At 41.5% G+C, this 21771-nt stretch overlaps 1 protein-coding gene across 2 annotated transcripts in view; it reads left to right on the top strand.

Moving 5' to 3' along the window:
* Pcsk5 (proprotein convertase subtilisin/kexin type 5) overlaps nt 1-21771 on the top strand; it is a gene marked incomplete at its 5' end in the record, with an annotated part of 418607 nt that overhangs the window by 21752 nt on the left and 375084 nt on the right. For both annotated transcript variants that reach the window (XM_005408309.2, XM_005408310.2), the window contains 1 exon segment: nt 20540-20644. In XM_005408309.2, the coding sequence (XP_005408366.1) occupies nt 20540-20644 (105 nt within the window).

Below are 21771 nucleotides of genomic sequence, written 5' to 3'. Positions count from 1 at the left end.
TGCTGAGAACATACCCCCCATGCTTGCCACTTTCTGAAACAGTCTTGGAAGTCCTCTTTCATGAATTGTTTAGTTGTGTTGTTGTGGCTGCCTTGATGTCTGAATCTATTCAAAATATTTCTTTCATAATAATTTTGACTTTGGGGAAGAACTAGAAGTCCCACAATGCCAGATCCAATAAGTAAGGCGGCTGAGAAAGCACTGCAGTGCTTTTACAAGTCTGCTTTTCTGCGGGATGGCGCTCAGCAGCAGCATTCACTGTACTTTTGATCACACTTTATAAGGACACAAAAGAGGGCCTCCAGATCTGCCTCAGAATGAGGGTCTCTAAAGTGAGGGGGAAGCTTTGAGGGGGATTAATGGCAATATATCTTTTACTTTAATAATTTTTTAAGAAAATTTAAACATATGCTGTATATTTCAGTCATACCTTGTACGTGGCACATTGCTAAATACAAGGAGTCTCCAACTTAAGAACTTGCAAGTTCTGAACTTTCACAGCTCCAAACAGACCTCGTATTACGAACATTTGTAGCTGCGAACACGTCTTGGAAGTAGTTGATGATCCTTAAACTACAATCATATCAGGTGTGGGCAGACTCCATCTTGCTTTCCCTGTCTTGCTGGTGCTCCCTCAGCTCCACCACTCGGCCTCCCCGCCCGCCCTCCTCCTCTCAGCGACTTTCTTCTTGTCCTTCATGCCATGTAGCCCCCTATGCCAGCTGTTGCATCACCCTTTTAAGGTAACTGTAAAAGTAGTTTACTCACAGTGTTTGTGTATGTGTTTGGTTTCTGTATGCTTTCCATTGTATATTTGTGGCAAAGGTGTATACGACTCACTTCGTCACACTTATGAAGGAATCCTACTTCTGAACCTTCTCCCAGAACTGCCCTCGTTCCTAAACTGGGGACTTACTGTAGCTTGATTGTGAAGGTGGTATTTTTCCCTAGGTCTGCAAAATCTGACTCTAATATCCTTTCATTAAGCTGCCTTGATAGGAAAGGATAGACACTGTTTTCCAACTTTGGTACAGGCAAATTCTTGAGCAATAGTTTACAGTTAGTTCTACCATGGTAACTGTTCAGTAAGATAGACCAAGTGGCAAAAGCACGATCATCTTGGTCAGTCCGTTGGAACCAGGGACCTCTTTCCTGAAGGAGGTCAGCGGGCTCATCTGGGAGAGATGGACAGTGACTGCTGTTGCAAGGAGGACTCTGCCTGAGTTATAATGGGAATACCTTTACCCACGGCCCTACTCCTCAGGACCAGCAGGCTAAACTGAGTTGTGTCTGATTGATCCTGACTGTCTTCTGTGGTTTGTGAAATTGTCCAGTGAGTAGTAAGTTGCTCTGTCCATTATGGGGAGCAGTGAAAGTTCTGTTTTTAAGTCTATGGAAATTATGCAGTAACTGAACTAACAGAAGAGGGACGTATCAGCATGTCCAGTCACGGCAGGAATTCAAGTTAACATGATGCATTTGAAATGGGAGTAAGTGCTTGTGGCTGCTCAAACTATTCCCCACCCTAGGTCTTTATCACTTCAGTTTATTGGTTCTTGAAACCTGTTTCATAACTTAGCTGCAGAATGTGGGCATGGTAGAACTGAGAGAGGAAAACTCAGGATGCTCTCTTCCACTAAATTGCTTGCATCTACGTGAACGGCATGTAGCCATCAGGCAATATCTGGTGTTTGGAATTCAAAATAGCTCCTGGACTAATTTTCAGTCTGTGGAAGCCTCAGATAGAAGCTTAATGTCCATTAAATGTCCTCACTTGTCTTCTTTTATCCAGATATAAGGTATTTTTCCAGATAAATATATGTCTTTAGTTACTGCAAACATCTGTAAACCTTGCAGTAATGCTTTTGGCGAAACGCTGTATTGGGTTTATCTTTTATGTCAACAGCCAGTACTTAGGAATGATAGAAGAGAGATACTTAGAACTCAATTACTGCACCATGGATATTTTCTTAAACATCACTTCTAACTTTCTATTTTATGGTTGCACACATTTACTTCATAGGCATAATGGTTATTTAAACCTTTGTTTTTGGGTTTATTTGATATATATTTAAGACCAAGCAGGCTGCTGAGATGAAGGTCACTGAACTTTTAATGTTAATAAATAAAAAAGAATTTAGCATTTTAGCCAGGCTTGGGAATTGTTGAGATAAAGATATTAATCCTAAAGTTAGTCAGGTGGTAGTTAAAACTTCAATAAAAATAGAAAAATATGATTCTAAGTACAAAGTATGATCTTTTTTATGTTTAGCACTGAGCTTAGTGTCAGAAAATCTTATTTCTACAATTTGCTAACATACAGTTCGGTCAGTGAATTTAGTGGTGCCTCATTTTATTATTTGGCAAAAAGAGAAAATAATCATTTACTTGTTTCACAATGTTCATTCACTCTGTTAGTCTATAGATTTGTAGTGGGAAACCCCTGTGTCCTGGGTGTACTGTAATAGGTGCTGGCAATGTACTGGAGTGTTAAAAGTTAGTAAGGAAATAAATTGTTTAAGCAGAGAAAGTAACTGGGGAGGGCTCCTTAGGAGGTCAAAAAAGAGTTTGACTTTTGAGGAAATGATGTTTAGCCAAGGTCTGGAAAACGAGGAAGGAATTAGGAATTGGGAAAACCAAACAGATGGGACAGGAATATAAAAGCACAGAGGCCTGGGAAGGAGTGCATGCCTTAGTGGGAAGTGAAGGTGTTAGGAGAGGTAATAGAAGTCAGGTCTGGGGCCTCCTTGTGAGTACATCCTTCACCTTTGCAGAATTAGGAATTTATAGTCCAAGGTTAACATGAGCAGATAGTGGATACCAAGAAGAGACATTGATAACTTCATGCAAATAAAAACTTGTGTTTGAAGAACTTTTATGGAACCTGATAAAAATAATATTTTTCCTACTAAAATAACTGGTTAGAGTATCAAAATATTTCACTCAAAAAAAAATATTTCACTCATGTTCTAGTCTGTATTGTAGGGAAGACTTATTGACAATCTAGATAACATTTTTCATTCTTGTTATGGTTGATACCTAGATGTCTGTCTTGGTTACTTTTCTCTTGTTGCTCAGACAAAATATTCAGTGCCCAAAATTAAGGAAGGAAAGGTTTATTTAGCTGACAGTTGGTGGAGGTTTCAGTCCATACTTGGCTGGCTGCAAGGCAGAGTGGCACATGGCACAGGGCAACTGTTCATGGTGGCAGAAAATAGTAAAAGCAACAAAAGCAAAAGGGAGGAGGAGTGGCAAGCAGCCTCTTTGCCTCCCTTACATTGTACACAAACTACCCAACCCAGGGCAGGTGTAGCACTCACACCCATAATGCCAGCATTGGACTATGGATCAGTCAAAAATCTAGAATAGAAGCCTGCCCCATAACTGCATGCGGATTTGGGGGGACATGCAGACACAAACCATAACCATGTCCTCCCAAAGCTTTATGTGCTCCATGGTGGGGCTTTTGAAAGGTGACTGGATTATAGGGGCATTAGAGCTAGATGTGACGTTAGGAGGCGGAGCCTGATGAGAAGAAACACACTGTGTGAGCATCGCCCGGAAGTGCAGATCTCCCTTCTTGTTCCATCCTTTCACTGTCCACTTCCTGGATGCCATGACCCTTTCCACCGTCCACGCAGGGACAAACTTCTAAAATACGAGCCCAAATAAACTTCTTTTTAAGGTTACAGGTGTTAAGTATGATATCCCAGCAGTGGGGAAAGTGACTAAGACAGTTCTTTTATCTGGGAAGTAGAAGTTCAGAAGATATAGTTGACATACAGCAGAATATGGCTCATGGGAAGACAGACTTATAACTTATAATCATTATGATTATTGGTATGCATGCCATCTGTAAAGGTTTAGTTCTGAAACTTTACTCAAGGTTTCATCAAGGTAGTCTGTCTCAGATAACTACACTTCCTTTTGAACTGGGAATTTTATTAATGTTTTTAATGACATCCTCCCATTGAACTTGGAGAAATCCATGTCTAATCTAAATAATATAGACAGACTCCATAGTGTTATAAGAAGGTAAAACCTAGAAATTAACATAGATTGAACGGACAGGTGAGGGCTATAGTTACGTTACATCTGGATTGCACAGGTTGGGTAGACAATGATGTGCCTGTATTCTTCTCTGAGTGCTGTTCCGTCAGTCACCAGTGGTAGCTACTTCCTCACCTCTAGAACAGAGTTGGCTGAGCAAGGAGATGACTAGATTCTGATTCAGGTTGGGATGGACCACATGAATGCCCATTTCTGCCAGTCTCCTTGGTGATGCTGCTACTGTTGGTATGGTGCTTCTGGTCTCAGGGCCATACTTTGAGAACAACTGATTTATAGGCTTTCACTCATTCCCAGGACAATTGTGTTAGGCAAACAACTAACAGTTCTTAGGAGAAAGTTAAGCATCTATGACTTCCCATGTTTATTTCAAACTTACTAGCCATACCATCCAAATGACTGCATCACACAGCATAGTCAGTTGTATTTTGTTGTGATTAATATGGTCTTGTTAGTGGAATCAGATCTTTACAGAAATGTTTACATATTCCACTCATTTCATAAAAGGAAAGCTTTATGTATTGTGAATTGTCAGGACTCCTCTTTGCATGGTGTACTTCTGAGTGTGGAAGCAGCCGCTATGGTGTTGGGGAAGCTCCTTGAGTCAATGAAATCATTTAATAATACATTAACATCTAAACAAACAGCCTCTTCACTTTGCACTTCTTCATTTGCATGACCTTTCCCATTAGCTCCCTTGATGAATGGGATTTTCCCTTTGGACCTTTTCTTTTTAAAATCACATTTATTGAAGTACCATTTGCATATAGCACAATCTGATGTTCTGACGAAGGCACACTGTGTTGTATCCACCACTATAATGAAGATAGAGAAAAGTTCCATTGTCTCAAAACAATTCCCTAGTAGTAATTTGTGATCAGCCTGTTTTCTGGTCTGTCGTGACTTTTCTAGAATGTTCTTGTAATATGTATATTTTTTGTTTTTTACCTACAGTTCCTGCCTCATAATCCTTCCTTATCACCCAATGCAGGCTATAGGCTGGAATTTCTCTTCCCTAAGGCAGATCATGGAAATTCTAATCCTCTACCTCTCTATCTTGGATCTGGTGGAAAAGAAATTCTCTGACCTGTCTTGTCTGATCGTATCTCATAAGACTCTTATTTCAAAAGAGATCCTGCCCCATACCCGGGAGGAAGGAATGCTGCAAGAGAGGCTAAGAAGAGTCTGAACAGCGGACCTTGCTGGCCTTCTCACTCATCCAGCAGTGTTAGACGAGACTCTTTGTCCAGTCTCATGTCTGTACTGTTATCCGTGCCTCAGCCCTGCTACATACTGGAGTCTCCATAAACACTAATAAAAGGACAGAGTTCAAGGAGCTTCCAGTTAGCTGAACATGTGGTCATTCCTGGAGGCTGATGTGTCTAGAGAGGGTGCAGACACTCCATGAGGTTTCCCCATATCTCATCCTATGCATCCTTCCATCTGTACCCCTTTTCATAGCCTTTATAACCACCAACTAAATGTAAGTGTTTCGCTGTGTTCACTGAGCTCCAGTAGCAAATTAATGGGGTCTGAGGACATGGTTGTGGGAGGCTTGATTAATAGCTGCTTGTTCAGAAGCACAGGTAAATCAACCTGGGGCTTGTGACTGACACCTGAATCTTGGGAACTGGTGCATCTTGGGAGCTGAGTCTTCAACCTGCGGAACTGTACACTGTCTCCAGGCAGGCAGTGTCAGGATTTAATAGAGTTAGGGGACAGCTCAGTGGCGTGTGTTGCAGAATTGATTGCTGACTTGGCTGGTGAGGAGAAATCCCCAAGCATGTTGAAGCCACAGAAGTCTTCTCTGTTCATTGTTGTGAGAGAACAGAGGAAAAATGTTTTTTTCTTTTGACTCAGTTACATAAAATATATAGTAGTGTAGTGTGCAGTGTTTAGTCTGGTTTCTTTCCCTTGTTTTAATGCATTTGGGAGGTTTGGCACCGATGAACCCATCAATAGTGCGTTCCTTTTGTTGATGAGTAGTATTTGATTGTGTGGATCTACCACTTAGTCTGTTTATTCACTGATTGTGGTGAATAATAAGGCATTGGGTTGTTCCCAGTTTTTGATGCTTCTGACTACATCGTCTGTAACATTCATGAACACATTTTTCTCTTGTTTTTTGAAGCAGGATTAGCTATGTAGCCCATGTGGGCCTAGAACCTAAGATTCTCATGCCGTAGTCTCCTGAGCACTAGGATTATACTTAGCTTTCATGTACAAGTTTTTGAATAAATATAAGTTTTTATTTTACTCTGGGACATGTTGAAGTGTAGGATTTCCAGGTCTTTTTTATTTCTTCTTGCTGTGCCAGGCATCGCACCCCAGGCCTTGTGCATGCCAGGCAGGCACTGTACCACTAGGCTAAGTCCCTAGCCCTCTGGGTCTTTAAATAAATAACTAGTTAATGTTATAAAAACCTGCCAAATGGTTTTCCAGGTATTCTCAAAATAACAGTGTGCATCTCACTGAGTCCACCTCCTCTCCTTACCATTGTTCAGTATTGCAGCATTTTTCTTTCATTTCTTCTAGTCTGCTAGCTATGTATCTGTGATATCCTGAATTAATATAATAGGCCGATAACTGCCCACTATGGCTGTGCTCAGGTGCTGTAAAAATAGGACCCAACCTCACCTTTGCTGTGCTGCAGAATTTTCCAATCGGCGTCTACTTCTCCACTGGCCCAGTGGGCACAGGTGTGCATGAGCTAACTCAGCCCAGGAAGGTCTGAAAGGTGAACAGGGCACCTGTAGCAGCCACCAACAAAAGTAAGAAGGGAGCTTCTCCTCCCAGTGGGTTTTCAGGCTGAGGGTGCGCTGGCCCTCCGCTCTGAGGAGGCTCGCACCCTTCAACGCTCACGGTGCTCGGAGCTGCTTTACCCTGAATCTTCCCCCTTGAAAAAGAAATGGATTATGTAAAATGTTGTGGAACTCAGAAGAGCTTCTCTGGACCTCTGTATGATAAAATATTGGAAATTTTGAATTTGCTTATTCTAAATCCATTTTTTCCTAAGTTTGTTTGGGTGGTGGGATAGGAGCTTTTAAAATAATTAAAGGACAAAGAATTAAATGTGCCCATCACATTACTTCTAAAACTATTGAGGCTAAAGGTGTAGCTCAGTGGTAGAGCACTTTTAGTGCATTCCAGACCTTAGCTTTGATCCCTAGTGCCACAAAACAAACAAATAATAATAATAATAATAAAATAGAGTTGATTGGAAGTTTTCTCACCTGTTTTAATGAGTGGATAGGAATATTTGAGTGGGGAGCCACAGGATTTGGGGTAAATTGTTCCATTTCGGCAGCATGAGGTAGATTTATTAGAACAGTCGTTTTCCACCTTGGCTGTGATTTAGAACCACTTAGAAATCTTTTTAAAAGAAAACACCAGTGTCTTGGCCTTCACTCAGACACTTAGGTTAATCTGGGTGTGGAGGGAAACTCTGCCATTAGTGTTTTTTGAAAGAGCTGAGCATGTTGGTACCTGCCTGTTATCTCAGCAGTCTGGGAGGCTGAGGCAGGAGGACAGAAAGTTTGAGCATGGCCTGGCCAACCTAGTGACTTAGCAAGACCCTGTCTCAAAATAAAAAATAAGAAAAAGGGTGTGTAGTGAGAAGGCCCAGTGTAGTGAGAAGGCCCTGGGTTCAATCCCCAAATGGGACTGGGGGAAGGGAGAGCCCATGTGGCTCTGATGTAAAGCCAGGATTGAGAATTATTGGGCCTAAAGAGGTCCCTGCTCCAGGGGCTAATTCTGGCAATATATCCACCTATCAAAATATGTCCTGTTTTCTGTTTGTTTCCATAGATATGGAAATGCTGCTGTTTGCTCAGATGATCATTAAGGAAAAGAGTACAGACCCCAAAATAGTCTATGTGTACTCTCTCTCAGTATTTCTTGATCTCTCTCGTGTATGTGTGTGTGTGTGCGTATGCACGTGTGCGTGTGCATGCACATGCGTGGGTGATTTGAATTAACAAGCGGGTGGAATACCTGAAGTACTGAACAATAGCTTATTTTTGTTTCTCCAGAAATCAATTATAGATGGATTTTTAAAAACTTTTTAAAAGAATACCTCGCAATAAATAGCAATAATAAATGTTCTTACCTAAAGAATATAGCAGAAGATTATGAAGAACACAGTTACTCATTTTAAACAAAAATGGATTTGAAGAAAATAAAAGCCTAATGTCATTTCCAAGTCATTCTTAAATACCTGTTACAAACATAGTGTAAGTTGAATGCTGATGCTAAACTGTCTCTGTAGTGTACAAATATGAAAATTTATTTGAGAACTCTTGAGGGAAATATTCTGATCTGGGAGAGAATACACAAATTTTAAACGTGGGGTTGACCAAACTAAGTCAGAATGTTACCTCCACACTAGCAGAGACGGGGTTTTAGTCATTCAATCTGTAATGTCTTTGTATCAGTGTTTGGCAGGTAGTACACACCCAGTTAATAAATGAATGTGTAGACAGGCTAGAAAAGCATAGAATAGAATATAGAAAATGAAATTCAGTATTCAGCAAGATTATACATTTTCTCATCTACATTTAGGAAATTACAATACAAACTAGAAGAGAACCAAATAGGCAAAGGATTTCTAAGGATTATTTAGTTTATTCTGCTAAAAACATTTCAACTTTAAGCCCTTTTATCAGAAGTACCTTTCCAAGGTAAGTCATGGCATCATGGAGTCCATCCTGACTCCAGCATGCAGGGATGAGATGTGTGATGTTCTAGGCTCCATATTTGTTGGCAAGAAGTTACAGATGTGGGCTTGTCCAGGGGATGCTGCCTGGAAAGGGTTATTTCATGAGGAACATGGAGAAAGTTGGATTTCAGCCAGGAACAGAGGAGACCTGTGCGGACATGCTATTGAGTGGTGACAGGCATAAACCAGAGTAGTGAGTGGATTCGAGTGAATTATTGGGATATTTGTTAATTTTCTTAACAGATGGGATACCTAGAAAACAAAACACTCTGCGTTGGTACACAGAATGGATTCTTGCATCCTGTGGAGGGAAGCAGACAAAAATCCTGTTAAGTAAGATCTTTTCCAACTCTGAGAGAGTCTATGATTTGTTTTGAGGCAAATGTCATGTTCTTTTTTTTTTGGTTAATTTTGAGACAGGGACTCTCTAAGTCACTAAGTTGCCCAGGCTGGACAGGAAGTTGGAATCCTCCTGCCTCAGTCTCCCAAAGTGCTAGATTATAGTGACGCCCCACCATGTCCAGCTGATACATGGTGAAGAGTGGAGCAAACTGTAGGTTTTCCACGTCCACTTGGGAATCTTTGGTGCTTACTCTATTTGCAGTGTCTTAGATTTCCTTGGTAAAATCTTTGTTTCTCACTTGTTCAGGACTAGTAGCCAAGAGGTTTTCCATTGTCTGTTAAGATGAACTACAAGGAATCAGGTTCCCCTATACGCTACACTGATTAGGGGGTTTTATGCTAAAATAATGAGTCTTCATATTGTTGAGGGTAAAGAGGTGAGATGGAATGAGTTTGCCGAAAGAAACACTTGTAGTTGTACAAAAACTCCTTGAATAAATTTCAAATAGAATCAAAGTGCTGTGACTAGAAAGTGCTTAGAGTTTTGGAGTTGGACTGACCTGGTTTCAAATCCTGGCTTGGCCACTTCCACTCTTGCGCATGCTTGTTAGTCAGCCTTCCCCTTACTTGGAGAGCATACCTGACACCTACAACTCAAACGGGGAGAAGTTTATTTGGGTTATACGTTCAGAGGGGTCTAGCCTTGGTGATTGGGTCCAAGCAGAAATGACATGGTAGAAAGGCCAAGTGGAGGAAAAGCTGTTCAGCCGATGTCAGCCAGAAAGCAGAGAGAGAAGGAAGGAGCTAGGGATATGACCCTGCCAGGTCATACCCAGCAGAGACAGAAGGAAGGAGCTAGGGATAAGAATACACTCTTCCGGGTCATACCCACCGTAACCATCTTGCTCCAGCAGAGCCCCAAATCCTAACAGCACATTCAGCTGTGCGCTCACCAGTGGATTAAACCACTGATGGCTGCAGTGCCTCCGTGATCCAATCACCTTTCAAAAGCCCCAACCCTGACATGTGAGACGTTTGGAGGGTGTTTTAGACTTAAGTGATAACAACATGTTACTCTTTCTTTGGTTTAAGCTTAGTTTCCTTGTCCATAAAATAGGAGCAATTCTCCTTCTTTGCAAGGTGTTGGTCTCTCTCTCTTGTTCTTATTGGAAATAGTGGGCAACACTTTCTGCATCTGCTGAAAGTAGGTGGAAATAGCCTCAGAAAACATCCCTGATATATAGCTCTTCTTTTAGTATCATAATTGAGATCTTAGGGAAGCTGTAGTTCTAAATTCATCATGAGAAATATTTTATTTTTAACATCTTTTAGAGTAGTAAAGAGAATATAGTCAGGAATTCAATCGTCCAGCATCAGCCTTAGCTTCACTCTGTAAACTGTGGCCCTAGGCAAATTCTTAAACTTTGCCAGCTGCTTTCTCTCTTGTGAAGTGGGGACAGTGACCCCTGCTGCGTGCTGTCCTGAGGCTGTGTGAAGTCCTGCCTGCCACTTGGTTTATACTTGATAAATGTTAGCAGTTCACCAAGTCTCTGCATTTCATGGTCTTCTGATTTAATATTTCAATTAGTACAATGTCTTTGTAATAAATATCACTTTTGTTCAGCGATTTCAAGAGGGATGAAAAAAGACTAAGAAATATGAAGGCCAACTTTGTGGTTCTGTAGTTGTTCGTGATAAATTCTTAGCTTAAAATATATTTACCTGTGATGTTTCATTTGTTCATTCATCATTTATGAAGTGACCTTGTATTGGATGTCAGTGATCTACACATACAGGGCTATAAAAGGTGAAGAAGAAACTTGGCCTGAGATTTAGAGACGTGACCACTGCTACTTTTAAGTTCTTGAAGGCCACATGATCTTCATTCGTTTATTTATTTGACACACTCACTGGGAGTGCCTGGTGCCATTAGTAGAAGCTCAGGCTAATCCACTGGTGAAGAAGACAAAAACCCCTGCCTTGGTGGAACTAACACTGCAGTGGGGGAAGAAGAACAAGAAATGAGATAAGTAGAATGTATGATGTGTTAGGTGGTAATAAAAAAATTAGTGCAGGAGGCCTGATCAGTGGGCTGCAGTTTTCAATTGTGTGGTCAGGCATTTGAGCCACAGCCTGAAAGCAGCAGGGAAGAGAATCATAGTGAATTCTGGAGGAGCATTCCAGGCAGAAAAAGGTGGGCGCAGTGGTCCCAAGTTTGCAAATGTTCTTGATGACTGAGGAAAGAAATCATTGCCCCCTTCTTTGAGAGTTAGGGAGTCTGGAACAGAAAGCACATAATTACAATGACTGTAACATGCTCACATTAGGGGAAGTGCTAAGGAAACATCAGACTGAAGACTTTAATGAAAGGAAAGCAGTATATCCAGACACTGCCTCTGTTACTATCTAAACTAGAAATCAATTTAACAAGTGGAAGTTTGAGGCTTTTTATTTTGCCATGGGAAGAGATTGGTCACAAGTGACGATAGTATGTTGTGACTTGGGTCTTCCCCCACTCACCTGAGGAGGAAGGGGGGGACTGAGTTGGAGCATGAATTCCAGTTCCAGGTTATTGTTGTCTTCCATTTGTCCACCTCCAGGACATTCTCTAGACTGCACAGAGACAGCCAGAAAGCAGAAGCAGTGAATTTGTAACTTTTTGGAACTCAGCAGCTATTGAAATATAATTTCTGTACCCCAATCACAGCTGTTTCTGTATAAGGTTGGGTGAAGGTATATACATATGGTATCTTGATACACATGACAACTGACTCTTCAGGGAGAAAGTGTAGTCCTACTTTGTAGCCTTTGCCAGTTTTGTGTGATGTGAATACTTCCCTCACTCTTGATGTCCGGTCATCACCGTGATGTCACTGAACATAGTCCTGGGGAAAGATCTGGTTGCGCCAGTTGGCTTGTGTGAGCATGTGAGGTGCTGGTTCCAGCGCATTATGCACTTTCCATAGTGGAGCTATCATCATAATCAAGATGAAGAACATTCCCAACATGTTTTTTTAGTTACCTATCAGTCAGTCCTCCTTCTACATTCAACCTACTTCTGATTAAAGGTTAGGTTTATCTGATTCTACAAAATCATAGAGTATGTTCTCTTTTGTGTCAGCATTGTATTTTGAAATTCCTTCCTATCATTACATACGCCAGTACTTTGTTTTTATCATTGTGATCATTATTATTGTTTACTGGTGATTGAACCAAGGGCCTTGGCAATGTTAGGCAGGTACTGTACCATGTCTCAGCCCATTTCTTTTGATTACTTTTTACTGCTTGCTAGCATTCTACAGTGTGGACATACCGTAATTTATGTAGCCATTTACTTATTGCTGGAGATGTGCACTTTTTCCAGTTTGGGCCTATTATTAAGACAGGTGCTGTAAATATTGTGTATGAGTTTTGTTTAGAATTATATTTTTATTTCTTCTGAGTAAATACCTAGAAAGAAAGTGCATAGGTCATGAGGAGGGTATGTTTTATAAGAAATTGTCAAATGGTTTCCCAGTTATGCTGTGCTGTCTTACACACTTACTAGCAGTGTGCAAGAACTCTCCTCCATAATTCCATTAAAACTGGTGGTGTCCTTGTAGCGTGGCCGCCCAACTGTGTGTGCACTGTTATGATTTTAATTGGCACCTGAGCATGTTTTTATATGTTTATTGGCCACATGCATATTTTGTGAAATGTCCATTCAAACTTTTGCCAACTTTGGGAGTAGAATTATTGTTTGTAGAAGGGAGACATATAATTTTTCAAAACTGAGTACAGAATTCAAAGAAACCTAAATTAGGCAGGAGGGGAGGCAAGGCAGTCAGGTAATGCAAGAGGACTGACAGCTGTCTCAAGTGCTGATGACCTCAGTGCTTCGTAATTGGGTGACCAGCTGTGCTAGTTTGCTGGGACTATCTCAGTTTCAGAACTGGAAAGTCCTGTGTTCCAGGAAACCCTCGGGCCTGGGCAAACCATCTAGAACTAGCCACACTACAGAACTATGCATCAGGGAGATACGAACTGTCCTCAGGGGACATTAGCCTCCTGCGGGGTTAGCCACAGGCTGCAAGCTCACCTGTGGTTATTCGTGGTGAGTGGCCACTGGATGGCCACACAACTCTTCATCACGAGCAAGGCCAATGTGAAAGGTGGGTCCTAGTCCCCCTGCCCAAAGTCAGTATTCTGCTTGTCATAAGAAAATTTAGGGACCTTTAGGTCAGGTTGCCTCCTGCTTCTGGGAGAAGAATAAACCCTCTAGTGATTGTTTTTAAAAATTATAAGCACTATGGACCCATTTATTTCACTTAAGTTACAATTTTCTGATCAATTGCAATTGTCTCTGGAAAAACTAAGACATTGAGGCTACCAGTCATTTACACCTTAGTATAAAATAGTTAGCAGGCATACACTTTTCTAAGCATATGCTTTGGTTTGAGAGAGGGTAATGATAGGAAAATTCTGGGCACGAGAATAAGGGGTTACCACTAAGGATGAAAAAAAATCACAAAACTTCATGGGATTAGGGGTGAAAGACGAAATTCATTGGCTTAGTATTGTCTATAGAATTGTGTAGGTAGAAAGAACATCTGTGTATGCCTATTCAGAAGAGGAGCTTAAGTGGGCTGGGGGTGGAAATGATTCTCTATTTTCTTTATGTAGCATTAAGGCAAAGGTTGGGCTTTGATCTATTTGCTGTTGATTTTATATTTTATATATGCCTATTGTTCCTCATTTATTTATAACTGCCCTATGTTGGTTATATATTGCTTCTTGTTTTAGCCCTTGTTGCTATTGTATAACACAAACAGTCATATTTTTGTTTTACATTATCCCAGAAGAGCTAGATAGAACGCCTGCTTACAGATAACATTACTGCTCTGTTTTCATACACTGTCTTTTTTAATAACTCCCAACATGTTATGATATTTTTCTTCTTAATGTTTATTAAATACCCTCAGCATGCTCAGTTCTGCTGAAAGAATAAAAAGGACACAATTCTCTCCAGTAAGGGACATGTATATTAATAGATGAGAGACTTAAATATCCTCCCTATATATTTCTTTTCCTGGAAGGCAATCAGTTATTTTGTTTGGTGAGGCAAAAATAATTGGACTAATGCATTCTATTCCTTTGCTGTTTTTTACGAACAAAATAAGTGTAGCAGTCGCTCAACCCAGAGCCTTCAAGCCACTTCCGCTGAAATCAGCCTTCACTGACAGTTCTGTGATACTCCTATTGGACCTGTTGAAACACGTACAGTTGTATATGATTTTAGTATTTTAAGGATTTTTTTTTTTTTTTAGATAATTAATTCAAACTTTTCTGAAATCTTATTGTGTGCTGAGTCCCATCCTAGGACCTGGAATCAAATGGTGAATGAAACAAACAGGGCCCATCCTCAGCGGGGCAAACAGCCAGGTGGGGGCGCCGGTGTGGAATGGGATTGCACTACGCTCATCAAGGTGTGGCGACCTGTGCTGATGGTTCCTGGACGTGGTGTCACGGGTGAAACTGACCTTGTGTGGGAAGCTTTGGAAGCCTTCCTTTCCCCCTGAGACGTGGAGGACGAGGAAGAGGAATCTAGAAGGAGAGGGCAGAGGTCAGGGAAGGTGCGGCAGGTGGAGAGAGCAGCAGGCACATTGCAGCCAAGGAAGCCAGCATGGCCTGAGTCCGGAGATGACCGCCAGTGTGGTCTGTCTGAGCAGGGGGGGTGGGGTGGTGGTGGCTGGAGGGCGGGGCAGACCAGGAACCCTGTAAGGTCTGAGAAGGGTAGTGCTCTCTATTTAGTGAATTCAGCAAAGCATGTTGAAGCATTCTTGGCATAGTGTAAGATGTTTAATATTATTATTCTGATTTGCTTTTAAAATCTACATTATGAAAGGGTATTATAAGTTAACTAACCCTCTTTGAATTCCACAAGGAGATTTTAGGCAGGGCTATGGCATATAATCCATATGTTCCAGCTCCTATGTGACAAAGAGATTTGAGGGAAGATGGTGGTGAAAATGGCTGTGAGGTACGAGTGGACACAGTGGGTCAGCTGGTAGCCTGTGGCTCAGGACACACAGAATGGAGGGCTCCGGGTTGTGCAAGAGTGTGGAAATGCACAGCTCCTTCTTAAGAAGTTCCAGCCTGTCCAGTGTTAGGCAGTCAGGGCCTCCTACAGAGCCCGGAACCCACTGGCTGCCCTAATACAGGCTAATAAATAGCTTAGCAAATCAATCAAGGGGGCCAGGCTTTCTTTTTCTCTTTAAATTTTTAGAAATTTTTATCAGTACACGTTTGCAGTATGTAATGATTACACTCCGTGTGGGGAGCTGGTGCATATACGTAGCACAGCTCAACTCTCTTCACCCGTCTCCCTCCGGCTCTCTCTGTTTTCACTTTTCTTTACACATTGGCAACGCATAATGTTCACAGTCCTTGTATGGGGTGGTTCATGTACATGACACACCCAATTTCTTTTTTTCATTGCTTATTCCTTCCCTCCCTCTTCCATACCTCCTCATCCCTCCATCTCTTGATCCCTTTCCCCTTTGAGAAAGATTGATCTCCCTATTTCCTATTATCTTTTATTTTGCTCTTTATTTGTACTCTGGGTTTCTAGTATAAGAGGATCCCTGCAATGTTTAAGCCTGTGTCTGATTTATTTCACTTAACGTTATGGTCTCAAAGTGCATCCAATTTCCTACAAATGACTCAAATGTATTCTTGTTTATGGCAGAGTAGTACTCCATTGTATATAAATACTACATTTTCTTTATCCATTCATCTGTTGATGGACATGTGGGCTACTTCCAAGATTTAGGTATTGTGAACTGTGTTTCTATAAATGTGGGTGTGCATGGGTCTCTGTAATATGATGACTTTAACTCTTTTGGAGAAAATACCTAGAAGGGGAATAGCTGGCTGAATGGAATTTCTAGTTTGAGTTTTTTGAGGACTCTTCATGCTGACTTCCATAGTAGTTGTATTAGTTTATATTCCCACCCACAGTGTAGCAGGGTTCCTTGACCCTGGCCCCCACAGTTTGGCCAGTGGTGTTTGTTATTATTTGATTTCTCGATGATGACCATTCTTTCTGGGGTGAGACGGAGTCTCAGTGTTGTTTGGTTCTCAGTGTTGTGCATTTCTATAGTGGGCCAGGCTTTCTGAAATGCTCTTTGAAGCCCTACCACCCAGTGCTTCCATAAGCATTGCTACTTCTGCCTCAGTCAGAAAGCTGAGAAGGAGGAGGCTGAACTGTTGCCTCAGTAGTTCTTCTACCATCTCTTCCCAGCCAGCAACAAAACAGGATGTGCAAAAGGATGTCCAGGGAGTGAGGAAACACACGCTAAGGCCTTAGCCACCACTACCTCTAAACATATAAACATCTTCAAGAGCATGCCTCAGATTTTCCCTGCATCTGACTGGTACAACCCGAGTTGCGCCTAGATCCTGGCTGCATGGATTTAGGATTTTTGCTGTGCAGTACAGGAAGATGCCCCTGCAAGATGTGCACATTTACTAAGGATTCACGTTATCACCCTGCAATCAATCCTAGCTGTGTAGACTTTGGTACTCTCAGAGGCTCAGTGACATCCTCTATCAAGTTACAGCTCCTGATGTTGATCTTCTTGGAGATCAAATTAAACATGATAACATGCGGAAGAAGAACAGAATGCATGGCACATGTAGGCACTGAATAAATGAGGCACCAACCAATCGATGGCCATCACTACACAACTTGATAGGGGAGCAGTGAGAGATGGAGATAGTTAGAGCTTAGGGTACAGAGATTTGGGAGGACGAGTGGATGTGACCCTGGAATAGCCACAGGGGCTTTGGAGAGCATCTGTGTCCTGGGAAAGGATATGACTGTGTTCGAATCTGTGTGCTGCCTCAGCTGTTTCTTTGTGTTCTTTCATTTGTTTTATTTTATGGAAAAATAAAATAATATTTCATAACAAAATAATAGAATAACAATAATTAGTGCATTGAGTAGTATTATCTCTAAAGTTGTTACTCAGAGTACAAGATATGGGCGTAAAAAATTCTCTAAATGGTATTAGCATAAACCTTTCTTTTTAGTGAATTAAGATACTATTAGTATACCTGTCTTGTATTTTGTTTTTTTTTTTTCCTGTTCCCTACCTTTCTTTTCCTTTTTCCCCATTCTAGTTCCTTTTTCCTTTTGAACAACTTCTTAGAAAGACAGTCACTTTGATAAATGGTGTGGAAAGTGGCTTTCCACATGCCAAAGACTAAAACTAGACCCATGTCTATCACCATGTTTTTTCATTTTTAATTAGTTTTTTAAATCAAAAATTAGCCTCTGCATATAAACAATGAAAAGATGTTTCTTTTCCAGTTTCTTTAGTATCCTAATAACTACAAGCACATATGTAATGTATATTCTTCCTTTTCTTCCCTCTGTTACGTGTTTCACATCTTTTTTTTTACTCATATCATTTGGAGTACAATCCATTTTCATCCTTATAGGATTAATTACCTATTGATAGCAGTTCCTAGCTCACGGTCTTGCTTTTACCAAGCTTGCTATAACATTCACCCTTGTGCACAGGGACTCTTTGCAGAATACATATTTAGAAGGATGAAGCCTGAACCAGAGGTTTGATACAGTTGATAATTTTATTGATATTATCCCTTATTATGCTTTTTACCAGTCCTTTTTTTTTTTTTCCAGAACTCGGACCCAGCCCAGGGTCTTTGCCCTGAACCACATCTCCACCCGCTGTTTTTGAAATAGAGCCCACTCAGTCTCTAAGCTGCTTAGGTTGGGCTCAAAATTGCAATCTTCCTGCCTCAGCTTTGCAGAGGCCTACAATTATTTACCGGTGTGTGCCACCACACCCACCTTCTACCCGTCTTGTGTCAACTGCTTCTGTTGCCCATATCCTGCACTATCATGCTTCATCAACCCTTTGATTTGTACCAGTGAGGTTGGAGAAGGAAGAAATTATCCCTGTGTAGAGCACGAGAAATCTTGAGCAAGATGTAGAGGTGGAAGATGATGTAAAAGATAAGAACTGAGGGCTGGGGATTTAGCTCAGCGGCAAAAGCGCCTGCCTGGCAAGCGCAAGGTTGTGAGTTCGGTTCTCGGTACCGGAGAAAAACCAAAAAAAAAAAAAAAAGATAAGAACTGAGAGAAGTTGGGATGAAATTTAAATTTAGGAGGGGAATCTTAAACCTTTTCTCACTTCCTGTAATCCAGGCAATGACTTGACCAAACCGATCACATGTGATTACGTTCAAGCCTCATAACAGCAGTAAGCCGCACTAGTGTCCTCCTTTGCTCTGACACCCAGCCTCTGGCCACAGTATCTCCTGTGTCCTTCTCACTGACCATTGAGGAGACCAAGCCGCAGTGGCTCAGTGATTTACCAGAAGTTCCAAATCAATGAAGTCAGGACAAAGCTTCCTTTTTCTAGCTCCTTATATACTGAGTGCATTAGACTGAGGCTCCTGTCTGTATGAGAGGACCACACAGGATCTGAATAGGCCCACAGGATATATTTTATGCACAGTTTGAATTTAATAGTTGCGTTGAATTCATTTCCTTGAGATCAAAGAGGTTCTGCTGGAGCTTGGCAGTCCTGACGTTGAGCATACTGGCATTTTTCACTTGGTGACAGGAAATGTTCTTCAGGGTTCTTCCTCAGAGAGTCTATGTTCCTTTCACAGCTGTTGTATTTACCCAAGGAACACGTGACAAAAGGTATATGATATAAAAACTCTTCTTGTAGAAGATCATGCAGCCATGCCCGAGGTCTACCCTTGGTCCTGCTGATTCTTAAATTGGCCAGTAAGTCCCTCCTTGATGCTCCCAGGGGCTGAGCCTGGCACTGTGTCCTCCTCCTCATTGTCTGCTGCTGCCTCAGAACCCAGGATCATGAGCTTAGAGGTTTCAGATGAGATTTTCCACCCTCATTCCCCACCTGTTTTCAGAGTCCAGGATTTCTGTGTAGGGCAGGGTATTTTTCACTCAAATCAAATGTGGAATTTCAGACTCTGAAATTTTAATGATGAGGCAACATTCAGTCGTGGCCTGAAGTCCCAGTGAAGCGCTGACTCCCAAGTGGCACAGACACTGGATGAGATGATTGCTGACAATGTGATGAAAAGGAGGAAATTAGAAATAAACCGTCCATCTGGAAAAAATGAACCTGGTCCAGTGATTTTTTTTGCCTTGGAAAGCCCAACTTTTTGAATTGTACCAATTGGAAAACATCCTCATGATGGTTACTCTTATGGCAGAGCTATGAGTGTTTTGGAGACTCAGCCGTTTATTGTTGCCCAAGCAAGTAAAGACTCAGTGTCAAAGAATAGACTAAGAGTGCAGCAGTGGTCTTAGAAATTAACTATCCCGGGGGTTGGGGATTTAGCTCAGTGGCACAGCGCCTGCTTGGCAAGCACGAGGTCATGAGTTCGATTCCCGGTACTGGAAAAAAACAAAAAAAAAAAAGAAAGAAGTTAACTGTCCCGGTGTCCAGTTTTATAGAAAAGGAAACAGACCTAGTACACACATGCTATTTAGCTCTGGTGAGCATTAGCCGGAGCCCGAAGCAAGCTCTCCTGTCTGCATTGTATGGTTCACTCTTCATTCTTTGATCCGTGTTTTATAATCAGCTAAGAGAATATGGTTCTTTATGAGATTTTGTTCATTTATTTTTTTCAAGGTGGACTGGGATTTATTTTCAAAATGATCCTAAACAGACCTGTTTTTAACGAAGAAAAAAGGGAACATAAATGAGAAGTCTCAAATGTTAAAGAAAAGGATAAAGGAAAATGATCAAACGATTTATACACAGGATACTCGGCTGATAGATAAATGTGTTTTGTTTTAGAAATTGCTGCTCCACTTTTAGTTTTGCGATAAGTGAAGAAGGGCTGTGCACTTACACCATCTATTAAAATCTGGGAACTAAGTAGTGTTATCTTTGTGAATGATCAACTGCGTAAGATGTGTTTCAAATTAGCTATATAAATAATCTAACAAGGTCCTTCCTTGTGCATTTTTCAGAACAAACAAAGTGCAGTGTGTTTTTACAACCAGATAATAATTTGATTCATTTTTCCTCTTTCCCACATTTGGATATAGATTGATATAGAATTACTTAAAATGCTGCATATAAATTAAACATTAAAAGGGAGCTAGGGAGAGGCTAAGCTGCCCCATTATAATCTTTAGTTCCGCAGCCACTGCCTCAAGGACAGCGGGTTCATATCACCTGTCCTTCTTTTGAAAAGTGATCGCCAAGGTTCAAGTAACATTTAAGCACAGCAGGCACCTGCATAATTTATGGACCTCTTTTGTGTTCTGTTTTAATGAAAAACAGGAAAATACCAGACTATTTTCAGATATTAATGTCTCCCTTTTGTGCTTTCCCTCCCTCCCTGGCTTTGCAGATAGGGGCCCTGAAGGACTACTACCACTTCTACCACAGCAGGACGATCAAAAGGTCAGTTCTCTCCAGCAGAGGAACCCACAGTTTCATTTCCATGGAACCAAAGGTAAGAAGAACCAGTTGGTGGAGGCAAGAAAACAAAGCTGCATTTTTCATTGGTGATGACACACTAGGAGCTGATGAGCAACATGATGCAGATGTCTGGAACTGTCATCGTATCCTTAGGTCCAGTGGATATGCCTCTTCCTCAGACAAAAGTAGGCAGTGGCTTGAATTTCCTCTGGGCTGCCACTGTGGTATCCACGGCCCAGGGGTAGCCCTAGGGGCAGCTAACTTTGGGAGACGTTTCAGGGCATAGGGAACTGGGAAGACTGACTGAGAATGACAGAAGGAAGAACCTGTTTGCACACAGATTGTGAGCTCCATAGAAAGATGTCTTTTAAAGCCTTCCATCAGGCCTTGGCTGACCACAAATCCCCATGACCCTGCAATGCAATGATGGATAGCCCAGGACTAGACCATGTCTAGGACAGGGGGAACCCAGAAGCAGTAGAAGGCAGCTCTTGCTCTTGGGGGCTGGCTCCTCCAGTACCTTTCTTACATTAAGCCCTCTAGGTTGTACACTGACAGTGTAGCCCTTGGAGAGCCCAGAAGGAAGTATGACAGATATAGACCCTCCCATCTGAGCAAGATTGGACAGCTGTGATGTGAGAGATGGGAACCTGAGCGCAGTCAGGGACAAACTACTAAGAGCAGACAGTAAGAATTTGAAGTTGAGTTAAATATCTGTCCCAATATGGACATGGGACTGACTTGGAGCAAGGACCTGACCTGTGATGGAGATCTAATTGGTTTTTCAGATGTGGCAAGACGAAAAGAGGCTGCTGGGCCAACTTGCCCCATTCCTCTGCGTGCTCACGGTATATTTCTTATCAGTTAGGGTATTCTACCCCTCCCTCATTATGATTTGAGTTTGCCAGAAGAGCTTGTTTTCAAATCAATAGGAAAGCAAGTCCTTACCAGCACAGCAACCTCAGCTAGAAATTTCTCAAAAATCGTACTGCTTAGATTCCTATTTGAATTGCTATGCAAATCTGCAGTTTGAAGGCCTGCCCCCTGTGCCTTGGTTTACTTTAATTTTTCGGTGGAATGTTGTGACACAGGGTTGGTGTTGTGAAATTGTGTCTTGGTAATTAGAAAAAGCACATTTCTTTTAGGTCCTCATTTTCTATG

This window comes from Chinchilla lanigera, unplaced genomic scaffold, assembly GCF_000276665.1.
Source record: "Chinchilla lanigera isolate Chin_1 unplaced genomic scaffold, ChiLan1.0 scaffold00111, whole genome shotgun sequence".
In the NCBI taxonomy this organism is placed as follows: domain Eukaryota; kingdom Metazoa; phylum Chordata; class Mammalia; order Rodentia; family Chinchillidae; genus Chinchilla; species Chinchilla lanigera.
The sequence above is the reverse complement of the archived record's forward strand: the minus strand, read 5'-3'. Positions and strand labels throughout refer to the sequence as shown.